The sequence below is a fragment of the Aedes aegypti genome, chromosome 3 (genome assembly GCF_002204515.2).
Source record: "Aedes aegypti strain LVP_AGWG chromosome 3, AaegL5.0 Primary Assembly, whole genome shotgun sequence".
Lineage (NCBI taxonomy): Eukaryota > Metazoa > Arthropoda > Insecta > Diptera > Culicidae > Aedes > Aedes aegypti.
The window spans coordinates 16,109,641-16,130,367 of NC_035109.1; the positions used below are offsets into that span (position 1 = coordinate 16,109,641).

The following is a 20,727-nucleotide window of genomic DNA, read 5'->3' on the forward strand; positions in this document are numbered from 1 at the left end:
AAGAAACTAGAACTAATAGGAAGTTGAATGCCACCGGACGCATTAAGATTGGTTGGAAATCTTCAGAAATATGACCATTTCCGTAAAACTGGTTCCGGAAAGCATGGTCAGTCATGTTTGTATTTCCAATCATGTAAATATTATCCGGAGCTATATCCAAGCGGACACCAACCTTAAAAATGATGTTTCCTGCAGCGTATTCAGAACCATTAGATGCACAGACCACTCTATAGAACGTTCCAGGTGCCCTGGGGGAAGTGGTCAATTAGGAACATATCCGGAACCATATCAATATGGGCATCAAACTTCATTATTTTCAAAGGATATGCTTTCCGAAGCATTTCCAGCATCACCGGCTGCCATAACCACCTTATAGTAGGTTCCAGGTGCCCCGGGGGATGTGGCCAATTCGGAACATGTCCGTTCATCTGTTTAGAATCACATTCTACCATAAACAGTAAGATCCATGTGACTTGGAAAATGGCGAACATTTTCAGAACCACAAGATATAATAATCACTCTATAGTGTATTCCAGGGGCTCCTAGAGATGTGGCCAACTCGAAACATGACCTCATCCCCCAGGGCCCATGGAACCTACTATACAGTGGTCATAAAAATAAGTTGCGCTGTAAATACTTCTATTAGCATCACCTTCAAAAATCTTGATGTTTTTACCCATATTGATGTGTTTTCGGACATGTTTTGAATTGGTCACATCCCCGGGGCACCTGGAATCTACTATAAAGTGGTCATGGCAGCCGGTGGTGCTGGAAATGCTTCGGAAAGCATAACCTTTGAAAATCATGAAGTTTGATGCCCATATTGATATGGTTCCAGATATGTTCCTAATTGACCACTTCCCCCAGGGCACCTGGAACCTTCTTTAGAGTGGTCTGTGCATCTAATGGTTCTGAATACGCTTCCAGAAACATCATTTTTAAGGTTGATGTCCACTTGGATATAGCTCCGGATAATATTTACATGATTGGAAATACAAACATGACTGACCATGCTTTCCGGAACCAGTTTTACGGAAATGGTCATATTTCTGAAGATTTCCAACCAATCTTAATGCGTCCGGTGGCATTCAACTTCCTATTAGTTCTAGTTTCTAGGAAAATTGCAAACATCTATCTAACTTTACACCGCACAAAAATACAAGCGACAGAAAAAATGACATTTGGACATGACCTCAGAAAATCCGGAACATCTCCGGTGTCCAGTGGCCACTATGCATGGCCAAGGAAGTTCCTAAAACTGGACCAAATTTGCCGTCGACTGCTTCTAGATGCATCCAATTTCATTCATTTTTCATAAAGTTATAAGCATTTGAATTTGGGCAAAATTTTGCCTATCTCAATCATTTTGCCTATCCCCTGTACTTCGTCACCCACCTATCATCAGTGTGAAAAGGATCGGCAAATGGCTTAGACGGAGCCAAGAATTATCAATCAAAGATTCCAAATATGTGTATAATTGTTAGCTAGTATAATAAATGTAATTGTTTTTAAATAAAGTGTTTGAATGTGTAATGGACATTTGTAAATTAATTGTGAAGTATTAATTCGATGTGATGAGTGGAGAAAACTCCGAGAAACCCTACCAAGAATCGGTCAGCTGACCACCCAGTATAATCGCCGGACGTCCACTGCAGCCACCCAAGGAACCCCCTCCCCCCCCCTAGAAGAATTTGATCAGCAAGAAACGTTCCAAACTGACTGGAGAGCGAATAATTCCTATTGGAAACTGCTTATCGCCAAACAGCTGCAACACCAACACCATACTGCTGCAATATCATCACTGAAGAAACATCAACACGGGCTAATTGCCCTGGTTAGTCCAGGTGAATAAACTTTGAACATTATATGTCCTGCCGTTGCTGGACCACTTTTCGATTTCTACATGGATTCTATTCTTTTCACAACACAACCGACGAACGAGTCACCTACAAGCACAACGAACAACACTGCAAGACGAATCAAAACAAACGCGACGTAACCAATGCAAACTGCCATGAATGGATCATTCATCTGACGTACTCTTCGATCGTCATCAAATCGATCTTGATTCTCATCAAATATGACCACACGTTTATGGTATCAATTATGATTTCACGAACTTGTCATCGAATCATCAAAGTATACATTTAACCGACGGAAAAGAAGCGTGAACACTACCGAGCCGACGGCAACAACGCCGTTGCACCGATCCGATACCGACGGCATCTTATTTGCGTTACGGCAATAGAAATATTAGTAGTAGAACGCTAGTAGCGCTGTTGTCACAAAACTGATTTTAATTATTCTTACCTTTAATTATGGTTTTTCATTGTTTGTTCAATGCCTTATCGTTGTTTATGTTTTTATAATTAATTTGACACTTTGATGCCCGGTACTCAGGCTGTCAGTTCGTGGCAAACTAGATGTTGGTAACACGAAAAGTAGCGACATTAGCATTCTTAGGTTAATGCTTCTACTGTTACGGCACATGTACATCTATCGCGATCAACTGGAGAACCCTTACGGACTCCTACCCGAGGCAACCAAGGGAATCTTTCACCATTTGAATCTACTATACAAAATTGATAACAGAAGTTTGGGAACAGTTTAAAACGACGACCGACGGCAATTACGGTGAAAAAACAATAATTCCGGACAGACAATTCACACTGCATGACGAACGACCAGAGAGTAGAGACAGAACGATCAAAACAACAACCACCGACAGAGACAAAATCGCACATTGTGTGTGGTTTGGATCGACTGGAACAATTGGTGTCAGCGAGCTGCTTGTTTTCACAGGTCAGTGATTGTTGTTGTTGTTTGAGAGGGACTTTAACCCGAAGGTCATTCGTCCCTAATCTCAGTGATAATTATATTACACTAATGTATATGTCTTGCCGGAGCGGGAGTAGATAAATAGCTACATTTGCTCTTTTCTCTCGTGCACGTAGATGTGGTTCATTTCATTGCATTATTTTCGTGGACCATATTCGAGGGGTTCGCAAATGCGATAAACCGATTGACGGTTTCACTATAGAGCTTAGTGACATTTGAACACACGTAGACTAGCATACGCTCGTCATACACAGTTTGTTTTTGTTTTCCTCAAAGAAACTTGCACACGCTTTCCAGACTCATCAAAATGCATATGGAAATATTACCCAATTTGAAAAATTTATACCCGGATTCTGGGTGTTTTTCGAAACAGAGTGCATATTGTTTTCCTCTAAGGTTCACAACTACATCTACACTAGGGCACCCATACCATTGGGCGTGATAACCACTATTGAGGAAAAACAGTTTGTGAACCGTGATATTCCGGCACACTGTTTCTTGGACAATTTGAGGCGCAGAAACAGCCTTCTCAGGACGTTTATGAGGGTTTCATCGTCAACCGTTTTGGGTCTGCTTGACGTACCTGTAGAGATGGTGGAAATTCCTACTTGTTCAGGTAAATATAAGAATTACTCTACAGTGTATGTCTAGCCGAGGCTAGGATTAGCATAGTTCTACATCTACGTTTTCTTGTGTCCAAAACTGTTCGAGCATACATCACGAAGATGCCATCGACGACGTCCGTCGCCAGGAAGACTCCAGCCATGCGAACGCTAAGAACAACGTTGCGGTCACTCCTCCACATGTTCCAGGACATTTGTGGGTTTGTGGACAGGTTGAGTGAGGTCCCAAGTGCCAGCCAGGTGACGGTTCGGTTGGAGAAGCTGGATGAACTGTGGGAGAAGGTTAACGATGTGATCCTGGACATCGAGACGCATGAAGAGGTAACCGAGGATGACGAGAGCTACTCGGAGCAGCGATCGGAGTTCAGCTGCCAGTATTACGACGTGAAATCTTTGTTGCTAGACAAAATGAAGGAATTGGAGGAGCTATGTGGGCCGAACCAATTCATCCGGACCCTGGATACAACGCAACAATCAACAATCGAGCACGTACGCCTGCCGCAGATTAAGTTACAGACCTTCGATGGTAATATCGATGAGTGGCTGAGCTTCCGTGACCTGTATACGTCGCTCATTCATTTGAAGGTAGACTTGTCGGATGTGGAAAAATTCCACTACCTGAAAGGATGTTTGGATGGTGAAGCAAGGGCGGTTGTGGACCCTTTAGCAATTACGAAGGCCAACTACCAAATCGCTTGGGACATCCTAACGAAGCGGTACAATGATAGCAAGCAGCTGAAGCGGCGGCAGGTTCAGGCATTGTTTAGTCTTCCGAAGCTGGCCAACGAGTCGGCGTCGGAATTACGGTCCCTACTGGAGGGATTCGAGCGAACTGTTCAAACCTTCGACCAGCTAGTTCAGCCCGGCGATTATAAGGATTTGTTGCTACTGGATATCCTATGCTATCGCATGGATCCAATAACGAGGAGAAGCTGGGAGGAGTTCTCTTCGACCAAAGAGCAGGATGCTCAATCAACGATCTGATCGAGTTCCTACAGCGAAGAGTCAGAGTTCTTGAGTCCCTTCCCGTAAAAGTAACGAATGGCAAATCAGAGTTTCCACTACCGGAATTAGAGCCGTTACAGTTCCGAACGAGTTACAGCCCACTCCAGTCAACAATCCGAAGCTGTGTAGCGGCAGAGTTTGTTGGTTCGCAACAACATGTCACGATCGGCTATGATCATCGTTTGGAAAGTTGGACATTCGTAAAGAAGGTGGTCTTGCTATGAAGACCACCTTCTTTACTAATGTCCAACTTTCCAAACGATGATCATAGCCGATCGTGACATGTTGTTGCGAACCAACAAACTCTGCCGAAACTGTTTCAGGCGAGGACATCGAGCAGCAGAATGCCATTCTCGGTTCAGATGTCGAACATGCAATGGTAAACACCACACTATGGTCTGCTTCCAGCCTACCGACAACGTTAGTAGCAACGGATCCCCATCCGTCCAAACTTCTGCAGCAGGCAGTAGTAACCGATCGCCAGGGAGGCCGAAGATTCCCCATGGAACGCCTACCCTGGTAGAGTCCAGAGTTGTGGAAGGACCACAACCAAACAGATTCATAACCAGTAACATGGCGATATGTTCGAAAGAGCTACCAACCTGGCCTTCTCATGAGAGAATATCGCGGTACCCTAGAAGGTTTTGTCGAAGACAAGAGAATCAGAGAGAATCAGAGAATCTACGTCCTACATCCGACAGATGGCGTACAGTAAAAGAATCAGCGAAAGGGGTATACCATTGCAGAGTATTCTGGGGCACTCAGAATCCAACAAAGAGAAAAGATAGCAAGCTGGTAAGCTACCCGAATGTAGTGGAGACTGCAACCGGACATCCAAATGAACGATATCTAAGAAATGATAGTCAATCCAACGGCATTGGTGTTGTAAATCGGAGAAGATAGACTACCTAGATTTAACAACGAGGTGTTCAGGACTAGTGTGGTATCTATCTGGGAATACAATGACGACCCAACCAAAACATCGATGAAGAGGAGAGTGAGTCCCAATCAGATGAGTTGTAGCGAAGAAAACGAAGAACCGGAGTTTCCAAATACCACCGGTTTTCAACTGGAGTAATGGTTAATCCAAATAAACAAACCTGAGATGGCCAATCCGAGGAATCAAGGCTAAAATCAATCCAGGAAGGAAGAGGAGCCTGAAAGAGCAGACAATCCGAAGGAAAACGTAGAAGGAGATCAGTTCACATGTGCACGAGAGTTTGTTCTTCTTTATTTTCAGAAATCCCAGTCATTTCAATGCGGGCGAGGATGTTTGAGTGCTGAGTTACATTGACGGACCCATCGGTCCAAAAATCCTTATAGAGGAAGAAATGCTACACCCGAGGACGAGATCATCGAGTGATCGCTTATTCAACCGATCGAGTAGTGTAGAATACGTCGGCATATGGCTCGGATGGAGCCGAGAACCCAACTTATCGATCCCAAATACAATTGTTAATAGTTATTAAGTGTAATAAATGTAGTTTGTGTGTTAGAAATAAACTTGTTATGCAATGTGTAATGGACTGTCGTAAATAAATTGTGTAATTGTGAAATACTGTGCTGAGTTTGTGGATGAAACCTAAGGAGAAACCCATCAAAGTGCCCTAGAAGGTCTGCCGACGGCCTAATCCAAACCCCAAACATCCACTTCAGCCACCCAGGGGATTCGCTACCCCGAAGCATCAAAATACAGTCCACTCTGGAAGGAATTTAAGGACCAGCTCCCAAACATAATCTATTTTCATTTTCATTCCTATTCTTATTTCATTCTATCGTTATTCTTTTCTTGTAACATTTCTCAATCGAATGTGGTTTTGGACCCTCCTTTTTATTTCCATTTATAACCTCATTTTTCTTCCCAAAAATATATTTGATTCGCTTGCTTTTTTTTTGTTTTTTTTTATATGTTTGCATAAGTTCTTACAACTTTGTTTTATTTGAACCTGTGTTAGAATTACTTAAATCATCATTTTTAGACAGAAAAAAACAAAATAAATGTGGACCATACATAGTATTTGGGGGATGAGGGAGCTTCTTTAAAAAAAAAGCAAATTAGTTAAGTTATCTCCAAGGAATTTGCAAATAGCAAAAAAATCTTAAATCTTAAAAGTTCTCTAGATGGTCAAAATGGTATCAAACTGATCAAAAGAAAACAGCGAGTCTGTTACAATCACATGTCAAACTAAACTAAGTGTGATACCACGATATATTTTTTGATTTGATACTTTTTAAATATATATGAAGACCTGATAGAGCTAATATTGGAGAATCATCAAATGATTAGACATTTTAAAGCTATTACTTTCTATTTTTCTCGAAGAAATGCGATTAAACTTGTTTTGCCATCAGTATGTTATTCAATAGGCAGCGTCCATTTATTACGTTACGCTAAAATTGACAAATTCGACCCGTTCTCCCCTCCGTAAAACTTTTGTATTGAAAAAAAAAAACTAGAGGTTCGTATGAGCCGTAACGCTTGAGCCTACTCTCCCTCCTAGAGCTAACGTTACAACGTTACGACGAGCGTTGGACGCTTCACAACGTATTTTTATGCGTTAAGTAGGAAAGTACTTCAGTTTAGTATAGTAAAGTTGTTACGGCTCCGGGTCATTTGGCCGAATGCCATTTGGCCGAATGCCATTTGGCCGAATGCCATTTGTTATTTATAGAAATTGTTGTTGTAGATTTTTTAAGTCTTTTACCTCTTTTTACCACCATCATAATGGTGGTTACTTTTCTGCTAGGAAAAAGCATATTGACTTAATAACATGCTTATTTATCAATAACGCTTACCCCAATTTACTTCATTCTTTTTACAACAGAATCTTATAATTTTAATGTTATAAAAATCAAAGAACCAAACATGTCAAAAATTGTGTGAGATAAACTCCTAAAGATCTATACGATGAAATCTATCCCAGAGTTATTAGAGAAAATGTAGAAGAATACTGAAAAAAAAGAGAAACTTGAAGAACAAATCAACAACAGGTAAATCTTCATCCTTATATCTTAGACGTTTGGCGATACTGCGGAAAATTTCATACAGGTTCTTGTTTACATCGTTTGGAACCCCCAAAATGATCAGTTCCTTGTTTCTGTTAACGAAATGTAGCTTATCGTTGATAAACAATGAATCCGAGCAAACTTTTTTCACACTCTCGATCATTTGTTCGACGTTGGCTATGCTCTCATTACGGATAGTCGAAATACGGGCCTCAATGCAATTGATCCTCTCACTGAGTTCTGGCTGGTAAGCATTGATTTTAGATGCAATGTTGTCTTGAACTTTCTGGAACTTGTGTACATTGTTCAGCAAGTCATTGTAAAAAGGAGTATCCATTGTTTTTATGGCAACGTGAAGTTGACATGTATGACGTATCATACAACCAATACTTAACTTGCTGAAGGGGTTTCACAGAAACAATTGTTCCTAGTAGTAGGTTCTATAAGATTTTGCGAGCCGGTTTATAAAAAATCGGCGACGAACAGGAGTGAAACTTCAGATGGAACAGCTACCACAAGTGCTCGTCTTCAGATTAATGTAACCAAAGATGAAGCCGATTAAAATCAGGAAATGAGAACCACTTCACTGTGTAGTAGCAATCACACATCTCTTCAGAAACTATGTATTATATGTATTCTGGTTTTGTATAAAACTATTCTATATCAAACGTTTAATATGCCATATATTTTGTACCAGAAAAGTTCTCATGTGAAACTGTTTTTAGAAGAACTTTATCTCTAAAGACATTCGTCTCTTATGCGAAATGCCTACTTCCAGGAATCACTAGTGGAATGTCTGTAAAAATCCTCGAAAATTTGGTTAATTTTGATTTTTTTAACCTTACTATCTCCCTGGAATCTATGTACATATGGCCTTATGATTGAGGCATAGATAGATTTAGCTTTCAAAATATATAAATCGCACGTGTCACTTATACCAACCTGATGTCTCATTGACTGACCGTTAAGTATGGCGCCAACTTCATGAACAAAAAATGGATGCCTAAACTAAAAGTACTTCGCCTAACAGTATTGTTGTCCAGTACTATGCTGAAGATTTACCTTGGAACGGAATGCTGGAGCGGCGCCGTCACGTTGATCGCCAGCATGCTCATCGGTTCCGATGGTATGAAATGATAGCTACAGCCCTGAGTATCCACCGGCTTCGATTCAAACTGCAACTCCCCAGTCGCAATCGCCACCTGAGCCCGGAAGCATATCCACGACATGACCGCAAGTCCAATGCTGCCTCCGACGATGGCTCCCTGAAAAGTTAAGTATAGTGGTATTATCAAACAACGATATGGAAGTCTTCTGAATTGACGTACCGTTCCGGTAGCCCAAGGTATAAGTACACCCAAAGTGAAAATGCCCAATAGTGGACCGTTGCTGACACTTCCCAGACTCATCGAGAGTTGCAACACGGCACCGAGCTTTTCCACCACGGATACCAATATAACGCAAATGACACCGAATACTCCTACCACCGAACGCATGATTATACTGGAATGGAAGAGCATTAAACTCGTGATACATAATTAGCAAGAAAACTTTTAGTCTTACGCCGTTGCCCGCTCGCTGAGAGGTTTGTTGGAGAAGGGCTTGAAGAAGTCCTCCAACACCACCGCGGACATCGAGTTTAGTCCCGTAGACAGAGAACTCAGCGCTGCGGAGAAAACTCCGGCTACGAACAGTCCCGGAAGTCCGGGATAATCTCCCAAAGTATCCATCACCAACAGCGGCAGCAGTTGGTCCTTGGCCTTCGCCAGCTTAGTCGTCAACGGATCGCAATCGTGGTACTTGGCGTAGATCAACAGGCCACTGTAACAACACAACCCCAGCAAGAACAGAGTTCCCACAATGAACGTCCAAAGAGCTCGCTTGGCATCCTTCATCGTTGGTAGCGAAAGATACCGCTGGATCATATTCTGGCTGACTGCGTTCGTCTTCAACCAATAGATAACTCCACCGATCACACACGAATACACATTGTGTCTCGTAGTCATATCGAATCGGAAATCCGGCGCCTCGAGGCGTCCACTTTGGCTGGCCCGGTCCATCACTACCGAAAAACCTCCCACGTCGAAAGTTCCCTTTATGATGATCAACATCATGGCGCCGAACATCAGCAACGTCTGGACGACATCGGTCCAAACGACCGCCTTGAGTCCACCCACGCAGGTGTAGAAGATACAGATGATGCAAACTAGCGGCGTGATGAGATGGACGTTCACTCCGGTGACTTGGTTGAACGCCAACGCCGGGACGTAGATGACGATCGGTAGCCACGCCATCTGCGAAGAACGTAAGTATTAATTGACCATGTCAAAACAAATTGGATCATTTGGTAACATGCGACCAGATTTTCTCACGACACAAAGTAACGTCAATTGGATGAACTGAGATTTCCGGTGACGACGTTGCCGGTCCCAGTTCGACATTGACCTTTGAGTTTGACACGACTACGGCGGTACACACTTACCGTGGCGAATGTGAAGAGAATTGATCCGAACAGGCGCATTCGTTTGTCGAAGCGAGTTTGGAGGTACTGAGAGAAAGGATGGAAATGGGTAATTGTTAGCTGTGTTATCCGGATTATTCTGGAAGTGTTCAGTTTGTAACAGTACCTGATACGTGGAAGTCAGTTGTAGGTTGTGAAATACCGGAAGGTAGATGTACATCATGATGAAGCCCATGGAGATGACACCGCCAACGATGTACATGTACTGGACACCGTACACGTAGATTTCCGTGGGTGTTCCCAGAAGGGATATACCGGAGATGAAGCTGTTGAGAAATAAATTGTTAAATGCGGTTATAGTGGATCATCTCATTTGGAACTTTCCAGAGAGCTATGTGTCAAAATGTGGTAATCTCATTCAAATGAGGTGATAAAATGAGGTAATGTAATATAATTTGAGATCATACTGATTTACTATTTGATGATAATTAACGTTTACCTATGTTAAATAGGTTGCTAAAGGGTATGGAACATCCACAACACTCTAAAGTTTCACACGATACTATAAATCAAAAATTATCAATTGGTAAAGAAGACAGAACTGGGTTTTGTTTTATGAGCATATCAGTATTTTTTTTCAAATATTTTTCGCTTATTGAAATCGCGAGAAATCCATAAAATTTTGATTATTGAAAGACGAATTACATAACGTCAGCTCGATTTTCACCAAAAAAAAAAATAGTTCCATTGGTATATTGTACACAGTTTGTTTTCCAATTTCATAGGAGGCCATGGTACGGTGCTGGAAGGGAGAAACCGATACAAAATTTCTGTCCGTCATGGTGAGCCGAGATTCTGCTGTCACGAACTGTCACTGTGAGCCGGATATGGACAATAAACAACATGATGAAAGCGCGTAATTGATCAAAACATGTTTTCGCATTTCACCAAAGATGACAAAAATCGGATGAGAATCAATTCATGCTTATTAAAAAGTAATCTCACGAGAGCACATTTTATTTTTGAATATAAAATATTGAAACATGCATCTTTTAACTTTGTCAAAAAAAAAATGGAAATTAAATGCATAGAAAACTATGACCCTTTTTGCATGTTTGCCTATAAAGATCAAAGGTACACAATACGAAAACTAGCAATTTTCATCAAGTCTGCCATGATTGTCGTTGGAAGAATGAAGTTATCTTGCAATTTGAAAAAACGTTGTTTCATATTTCGTGTGTGCTATATGTACCTTCCTCCCAGATTGAAAGCATTGTAACGAGGAATCAACCAGATGACTGCTTGGGATTAACAGACACCCTCAGTGTATAAGTGCTGGTGATCTTCTATTTCTTAGGCCACAATGGTGCCTGCCTCGTCAGAATGCAGACCAATGAGGGATGGTGCTAGGTGGATTGATCACAAAAATTTTTGAGTCAAAAGTTGCGCTATAATATACCAAGAAACTTCTCCGAACAAACTATATCGCTAAAGTCAACGGTTTGGGCGCTTTTCAAAAAGCGCACAAAATCCAGAAAATTAAACACAGTGCTATGGGAGCCAGTTGAATGCGTCATCAAATCCAGTTGACAGTATATACCACTGCGTCTACGCCAGTTCATGCGGAAACGGTGAAGGGGAGGGGTGATTTTTTATGGCAGAGAGGCTTGCTGGTTTGGTTAGCAGACTGCCTATGTATGAGTCGTAAGGGAAGGCATGCAATAATGATGATAGGATGGAAGCGTAAGGAAACTGCTTATTTCTGTCCGTCTCGGGTTCTAGCAAATGCTATAAACTGTGATAGATCAATTGTGATATATTAAGAAGGGCGGAAGCAAGTGAAAGGGCGAAGCAAGTGAAAGATACAACTACAAAGTACGAGGAAAGGGACGGGCCTGGGATTGGACCCATGACCTTCTGCTTATGAAGCAGGAGCGCTAGCCATTAGACCACCAACCCCGTCTGTTCAACCTCTACTAGGGAGGTTAGATGCAGAAAAGTCCAATATTTAGAAACAAGCGAAGAAAAAGAAAAGTGAAAACAAATCTAGCGTCGAGAACCCCGGAAGAAGGATGCAGTTTCGAACAACATGACAGCAGTCTTCCCATGAACAGAACCGATGTGCAACTTTGGTTTGAACCTTGCAACTTGTGTTGAACCGCAAACGCACTTCGTCTCTGTACCAGTGTTTCAAACCGAACTCGGTACAAGTGTACTTCGGTTCAAACTTAGGTTCAAGTAAAGACACAAAGCAGACAAACGGAGAATGGTTGAAATCCACGCGGTTAAATATCTACGATCATATATGGAACTTCTTGGTTCAAATCGCGAGACCCTTGAGGCTTGAATAAATGTTTATTTAAGCAGATCAACTAAAATCAATACTTTAAATAACATTTAGTGGTAACTTTTTGAGAAAAAAAACATGGATTTTACTTTATTATACTACAAGACACGATAAGTATAAATTGCTAAGCGTGGATATTAACTATTTTCTGTCTGTCCGTTTGTGTCATCGTTCTGAGCCTCGGATGCAATTGAAGATTTGCACCAAAATTTGAATCACGATTGCAACCGAGGTGTCCGTTTGGAAAGACGGATTTCAACTGGCTAAGAATTAACACTACGGACTGCCTGTTCCGGTGGTAAAAGTCCACTTCACAGGTGACCCCTAATTTATGGTGGAATGCGTACCGTGTCTAGGAAAGAATGGTTAGGGGGGTCTAAATAAAACCTAACCGCTAGCGGAGCCAGTGGAGTACCAGGGCACCCTCTGCAGTATTGTGCCCTTCCTGTGCTACCCGGAGTAATGGCGCAGGTGACCTTGTGTTTCTCCGAGATAATCGGCTGCTCTTCTTCAGTCTCTAGCCTGAGGCTTAGTAAGGGTGGGATTATGAATATGTTCCTATTTAATTTAAATTATCACCTATATGGTTTCGCATTACGCGTTTTACATAGTGTATGCTGTGCTCTTTCGCCTTTGGCGACTTTCAATAGATACCGATCTGTTTTTTTACGCTGCTGGTCTTTTTCGTGCTGAGATAACAAAAAAATAATCCAGCCTAGTTTGGGTAGTGGCTACGGTTAGGTTAGCTCAGATCAATCTTCAGCATAAAAGAACAGCAACGATCAATCTTTGCAGACTCATGCAAAATGGTACAACCCAAGTAGCGCCAGTTCAATAACCCTACTTTCGTAAAGGGAGCTTCTATCTAGGTAACATTGTGGACCCAGTTTTTGCTACTTTTAGCAAACCTGAAATGGCAAACTCGCGCTCCATGCCCCGCTACACTCATTTCTGAGTTAACTACCAGAGATGTATGTGCTGTCACAATCGATGTTTCTGTTGGTGACCTCAACAGGAAATACGTCTATTGTTCGGTATATTAACCACATGATGAACCATTCCCAACGGATGACTTCAAACGAGTTGTCGTACACTGCGTAACAAAAGGCCTTCCGCTGATTGTGGACAGTGATGCCAGTGCTTATCACATCATCTGGGGCAGCGCAGATATCAATTTGAGAGGCTCCAGTCTGATAGAATACTTAAATAGTGCAGATCTTGGATTACTTCACATAGGCAATCGCCCAACCTTCATGGTATCTAAAAGAGTGGAAGTGTTAGACATAACGCTCTGCTCGAATAGAATCAGTTACGAGTTGATGAATTGGCATGTTTCAGATGAGGAATCATTATCTGATCAACGCTGCATCTTCTTTGAACATTCAAATGCAACTGCGCAGACTTTGCGTTTCAGGAATCCCCAGTCAACAAACTGGGAACTCTACACTGAATTGGTTGCGACCAAATTTCATGGATATTCTCCGTCCATTGATAATCCAAGTGATCTGGATGACATCCTTCATTATGGAGACTTTTGAAGAAACATGTCTGTGTCATGGTCTGTGAAGACTACAAGAGGGACCCCATGGTGGAATCTCGATCTGACTAGACTCAGGAAACAATGTAGAAGGAGTTGGAACAGACGCCGTTCACTTGGATCAGAGTCGTTCAAGTCGGCTTGCAAGGCTTACAAGAAGGCTTTTCGTTTTGCTGAACGATCCGGCTGGAAAAACCTTTGTACAATTGTTTCCAGTTTGAGTGAAGTCAGTCGGCTGAACAAAATCCTTGCAAAATCTAAGGATTTCCAAGTGAACGAAATGCGCTTACCTAATGGTGACTTTACTTCTTCTGATGAAGTAGGTAGTTTTTGAATGTTTATTTAATACACACTTCTCCGGATGTGTGGACATAGCATCTACGGATGAACCAAATGTCTTTTCATGTAGTTACGAGTCTCTGGCCTCGGCTCGCAGTATCGTAACTACTGAATCGATTCAATGGGCACTTAATAGTTTTGCTCCTTTCAAAACTCCAGAAGCGGATGGGATTTATCATGTTCTTCTCCAAAAGGGATTATAGTTTATAAAACATGTTTTGAAAAAGCTACTTGTAAGCAGTTTTGCTACCGGGTACACTCCCAGATCCTGGCGTGCGTAAAGTTTATGCCGAAAGGAGGACGTGCGTCGTATGAAGAAGCGACGAGTTTTAGACCAATCAGTCTGACTTCTTTTCTTCTGAAATGTCTGGAACGCATTATCGATCATCTCATCCGTGATGTTTATTTGGCAAACATGCCTCTTCATGTGAATCAACGTGCAAACCAATCTGGAAAGTCCACTGTGACTCTTTTACACAAAGCTGTATACGATATCGAGAAAGTATTCGCTCAGAAGCAATCCTGCTTGGGTGTTTTCTTGGATATTGAGGTTGCCTTTGATAACGTGCTTTCGATGCCATATTGGAAGCCGCACGAAACCATGGGCTACCTACAATGATTACCAATTGGATTCATCAAATGCTCAAAAACCGACATCTCTTCTTGACATTGCGTCAAGCAGCGATTCGAAAATTGAGTGTTTGCGGATGCCCCCAAGGGGGAGTCTTGTCGACACTTTTGTGGAATCTCGTAACAGATACGCTATTGAGGCAACTTAATAATAGCGGTTCTCCAACTTATGGATTTGCCGACGACTATCTAGCTTTGCTAGTTGGGATATGCGTAAGCACCCTATTCGACCTGATGCAAAATGCTCTTCAGGTAGTCGAGAGTTGGTGTCGCCAATATGGCCTTTCGGTTAACCCGAATGACGAAACCGCGATGGAATTCGACGTTTACGTCTTTTTGGCACTGAGATTAATGTAACTGGTCAGGTAAAGTATGTCGCAGTCGTTCTAGATTCCAAACTTTCTTGAACACCTCATATTGATTTCAGAGTCAAAAAAGCTTGCATGGCCTTCGGTCAATGCCGGCAAACTTTTGGTAAAACTTGGGGCCTCAAGCCCAAATGGATTTACACAACAGTTGTTCGACCAATGCTGGCATATGGATGTCTTGTGTGGTGGCAAAAGGGCGAAGTGAGAACAATCCAATTCAAATTGGGGCATCTGCTTGATGGCGATGTCTGGTGCGTTCTCTACGACTCCCACGGCAGCACTAGAGGCTTTTTTCAACGTTGTGCTACTACACATACATCTTAACCTTTCGGTCGTCGCGCGAATTTTTGTAACGCGAGTAGTCGCGCGTTGTACTTTGTACAACACACTTGGTTTTGCGAATATCCCAGGAGTATGAACACTTAGAAAGATGACGGCTTCGGCTGTTCAGTAGCTCAAGGGCTATCATTATTTGAGCCATGAAATTCGGGATTTTGCCGCTAGGCGGCGCTAGTGAGCATGAAACTTTTGTTTCGCAGATCTCAGGATCCTGACCACTTAGAAAGATGGCGTCTTCGGCAAAGTTGTTCGGTAACTCAAGGACTATCATTGTTTGAGCTAATTGATTCAAAATTTCGCCACCAGGCAGCGCTAGTGAGCATAAACTATTTGTTTCGCAAATATCTCAGGAACCTGATCATTTAGAAAGATGGCGTCTTCGGCAGAGTTGTTCAGTAGCTCAAATTCTTTCTTTGTTTAATCCTTAAAGTTCGAGATTTTGTAAAATAATGATAATCCCTGAGCTTCTGAACAACTTTGCCGAAGGTGCCTGTCTTAAAAGTCAAGATCCTGCAGTATCCGTAAAACAAAAATTTCATGCTCACTAGCGCCGCCTGGTGGCAAAATATCCTATTTTATGGTTCAAATAATGATAGCCCTTGAGCCACTGAACTACTTTGCCGAAGACACTATCTTTCTAAGTGGTCAGGTTCCTGAGATATCTGCAAAAAAAAGTTTCATGCTCACTAGTGCCGCCTAGTGGCACCATTTTGAATTAACTAGCTTGAACAATGATAGTCCTTAACACACTAAACAACTTTGCCGAAGACACCATCTTTCTAAATGGACTGGCTCCTGAGATATCTGCAAAACAAAAGTAAAATTTCCATGCCCTCTAGTGCCACCTAGTGGTCAAATTCCGAATTAAATGAGGTACCATCAGATAGCCCTTCACTTCCAGAACAACTCCAAGTTTCTATATTATCGGGATTTTGAGATATAACGATTTGAAACTGTGGTTTACTCGAGCCGTATATAGTGCGTTCATTATTATGCGACTTCCATGTACATTTGTTGATTTTACCGTATTATAAAGGGCCATACTGTAAATAAAAACGGTCGAGTATTATTCTTAAGAAGATTCTTGAGGAATACATTTTGGTTTGGTGTAGATAGATATCTTTGTTGCAAAATAATAGCATATAAATCACAACTGTTGTACAAAATACAACAGCGCGACAGCTCGAAGGTTGAACAAGAAGCACTTCAACAGCGCGTAATGGGTAAAATCATATACTTCTGTTCAGACAGTCAGGCTGCTATAAAAGCTCTCGCTTCGGCCAACTCAAGGTTGAAGCTTGTTATCGCATGTCGAAGTCGAATTGAGAAACTAAATTCAGTCAATTCTGTATACCTTGTATGGGTTCCTGGCCATTCTTTCGTCGCTGGAAATGAATTGGCTGATGAGCTAGCTCGCGATGGAGCATCTCATGACTTCATTGGCCCTTAGCCGGCTATTCCAATTTCGAAGTGCTGAGTGAAGCTTCAGATAAATTCTTGGGCGGTGTGAGACGGTAGTCGTTTTTCTTGTTATTTGAAGAACAAACTTCCAAAAGGATCCAATTTAATAAGGTAATAAGTGAAATTGAAACATGGCAAATGCCCATTGAATGATTTGTTGTTTTTTTGTTTTAAATGTTATGACCCGTGGAATTCAATAAAAACAAATGAATAAGGTATGGGAGTTTCCGCTTACTCTCGAAGTGCAATTTTAGCACATCTAACATTATTGATCAATAACGGCGCAGGCCAAGTTGGAATGGGGAAGGAATGTTAGGGTGTAATGATTTTTGCTTCTAGAAACCGAGAATACCTCTGCATCTCCGCAATCACCACGGGAAGAATGTTTATTAGTGAAGAAGGAAAAGGATCTGGGAGTCAACCTTTGGTCGGTGATAAGATCCATGGATAAGGAGGAAAAATATGACTCTTACTTAAAATTATTTTTAAATTTTGTCTCGCGGTGAAAAGATTAAGAAAATACGTCGACATTCAAAATGTTGAACCATATAAAGGTTATATTTAGTAATGACATGAAAAGAAAACCATGTATTCAAAATTATATTCAATAAGAATAAGGTTCTATGCCGACACTCGAAGAACGAACCATTCATATTTGAACAAATACAAAAAACGTAACGTTGCTTCGATACCGGTGTGTGATTATAAGCATGAAACGAGCTTACCAGTTGGTAATCTATCCTCGATTGAACTCGAATATCTCTTCACACTCACACAACGCAAAGGGGCGCATAAACAGAAGTTTGTCGAGGGTGGTATACTGCGATTGTCGAATTTGAGTACCCAGAGACTGAATTTAGTATCTTCTACGTCCTAATTCCGTCTTTGGTTTGATGTCAACCCATACATTGCTACAACATTCACACTACCATAGGACACGGTTATATAAAAAAAAACATAAATTATCGCTCCAGCCTATATTTTGGATTGCATTTTAGTCTCATAACAACTGTGTAAAATTTCAGCTATAAAACTTTATGTTAGCGCCAGCCGTTTATAGTTTATATGGGATTTACTATGGGAAAACTTATTTTTGCAAAGAAAAATCGCCAGAGGTCGTCCATTGACCTTTATGAAAATTCTATGTGCAGGTCTCGATCGATATTTTTAGAATGAATTTTTTTATTTGAATTGGTAAAAGCAAAGAAGTGGAATGGAGGTAAGTCTTAAGCGTTTGGTAAATAAAGGGAAGAGAGTTCGGTGAATTGTTTTTATTGTTCTTAGAAGGGATGAATGAGTCAAAAGTTTATTTTTGCTTGACGTAATTAGTGTACCATGCTCTCTGTGTATCTTGGATGTTTTTGTTTTCTTGAAATGACCATATAACAAAGCAGATGTACTACTGCTTGTACCGTAATTCTCGGAGTTTGTAAATAAATATACATATAGACGTAAATTTGCTCGAAACGGTACACCGTTTATTGCATGTTTGAAAACACCTTGTCAACAAGAATGGATAAGAGCAAAGAGCATGTTCTATGTCAACACTCTTATTAAAAATTACTGACATCATAATTAGCAAAAACCTAGATTGTTGAAATTAATCATATTTGTGTAAGTTGTTTCTTTTAACAGTTTCAACTAAATTTCTAAAATATTCCCTTTTTTACGTAGATCACAATTTTCAAGTATGCTCTCTCAAACTGTTTTGAACCTCTAGAAGATTGTGTAATAAACATCCGATTTCTTTTTAAAATGACCTTCTTCGTCTTCTTGGCATTAAGTCCTCACTGCGACAGAGCCTGCTTTTCAGCTGAGCGCTCTTATGAGCATTTCCACAGTTATTAACTTAGAGCTTTCTTTACCAAGCTTGCCATTTTTGTATTCGTATATCGTGTAGCAGGTACGATGATACTCTATGCCCAGGGAAGTCATGGAAATTTCCATTACGAAAAGATTCTGGACCGACCAGGAATCGAGCCCAGACACCTTCAGCATGGCTTTGCTTTGTAGCTGCGGACACTACCACTCGGTTAAGGAGGGCGCCGAATTTCAAATAATATTTGGCTCAACTTGTGATTTCTTCAAAAAAAAAACCCTCTTTCTTCAAGTGGCTTTGAAACCACCGAGATCAGCGGATTAACCCAAAACCCCAACACCTTGGCAGTGTAGTGTATCGGACAGCCCTTCTATACGTAATAAATATTTACATCCAATATGAGGCTAAGTGGTCACGTTCGGTTAGCAAAACATCACAACTTTTACGTTCCGGCACGTGAACAAATTGCTTGGAATTGTCGCGTTTCTCGATTTCCACCACAGACAGCGGTTATTAGCGACCGCAACCAAGCTCGACCGTTGAAAATTAATTTCCGCTTGGTATTCAATAGAATGAGATTCTGAGGTGAGATGGAATCTTACCTGGCAATCAACGAAAGCGATACCGGGATGACGCCCATCTTACGACCCCCAACCAGATAATCCGACTCTACATCCCCCTTCTGGGACTTTTTCTTGATGAACCCGAAGTAGACGCCAATCATGGCACAACTCGCCAACATAATCACAAACACCACGTAGTCGTAGAGGCCAAACCTCTGCAGGGACACCTTCACCTCATCGACACTGAGGCCTTCCATCTTCACCGAATTCTCTATCACTCTGTTACACTCTTCAAAAGATCGATCGCACTTTTGTTCTTCGGCACTCTTCCTAGGGCATTCCCAGGGATCTAACGCGCAACTCGCTGGATCACTTTGGACGGATCAACACTCCCCCGCGTAAAGTTCCACCAAAGCTCTGTAGATTCTATCCGAACTCCGAACTCCACAGCACTAATCCGGCCGCGCAAGAGGGAGATGATGATCTCGATAACGATTCGAGCGCGCTTTCGCGAATGCGATCCACAGTCGCCAAGATCCAGTGCTCAACTGACCGGATTGATAAAAGATAACAATGCATTAAGAGGGCCTGCAAAATTGCGTCTTCTTAGTGCGCAGGTTGAGGCTTCGCTAATTCTGTTCTTCGGCGACGCGCGCGGTAGAAGTTAGCACCGAGAGATCATGACTACTTAGAACGGGCAGCTCGGTAAGTCACCTCGAGGGTTTTACTTAGTTGGGGGTTTCTCACCGTGCGTTGGAAATTCGTATCAGCCGCGCGGTCAGTGATCATGTGCCAGCGACCGGTCGTTTAAGGTATAAGTAGGCAGCGCAGATTATTCAATCAGTTTCGGAGGGTTTTGGTTGCTCCAAGTGGTAAATTGTGGTGTTCGAGGTTAGTCGCCGGTGCACAATGGGCCGAATCGACAACTTTGAGTAGGAAAAAACTGAACAGATGACTGTTCTCGTTGATTTTAAATGTCTGATGTTTTTAGAAAATGCATTTTTTTTTCATAAATTTTTAAATTGTTTATCGGCATTTCGGTCTATTTGCTCGAAGTAAGAGGGAGCAGCGAGAAGAAAGCAATGAATACTAGATGGATAGGTACCGTAAGGGAACGACGAGAGAAATTGGATTAGATGTTGAAGAGGGCATACCATATGAAACAGTATTACTTGAAACGTCACTTCCTTGTGGCTAACGTCCCCTATGGGAACGGCTTGGGTGTGTTTTGAGAATGACACTACCAAGACAGCCATAAAATTATTTGATTTTGAGCCAAACAATTTTGTTTGAGGAAATTTGTGGTTGCGTTTTTCGGCATATTTTTAAAAAATGTCATTATGAATAACTTTGCCTGAAACACTTTTGAGCTAATCCTTCATTTGAATCTA

General features: G+C 41.6%; 1 protein-coding gene across 1 annotated transcript in view; it reads right to left on the minus strand.

Annotated features, from left to right (window-relative positions):
- LOC5568041 (sodium-coupled monocarboxylate transporter 1) overlaps window positions 1–19,886 on the minus strand; it is a 28,591-nt gene extending 8,705 nt beyond the window's left edge. The window contains exons 1-6 of the mRNA XM_001651924.2: window positions 19,376–19,886; window positions 10,100–10,259; window positions 9,955–10,020; window positions 9,036–9,766; window positions 8,801–8,975; window positions 8,535–8,737 (exon numbers count right to left, since the gene is read on the minus strand). Coding sequence (XP_001651974.1) covers window positions 8,535–8,737; window positions 8,801–8,975; window positions 9,036–9,766; window positions 9,955–10,020; window positions 10,100–10,259; window positions 19,376–19,593 — 1,553 coding nt within the window. The 5' untranslated portion in view covers window positions 19,594–19,886. The remainder of the gene's footprint in view (window positions 1–8,534; window positions 8,738–8,800; window positions 8,976–9,035; window positions 9,767–9,954; window positions 10,021–10,099; window positions 10,260–19,375) is intronic.
- Between the last annotated feature and the right edge of the window lie 841 nt (window positions 19,887–20,727).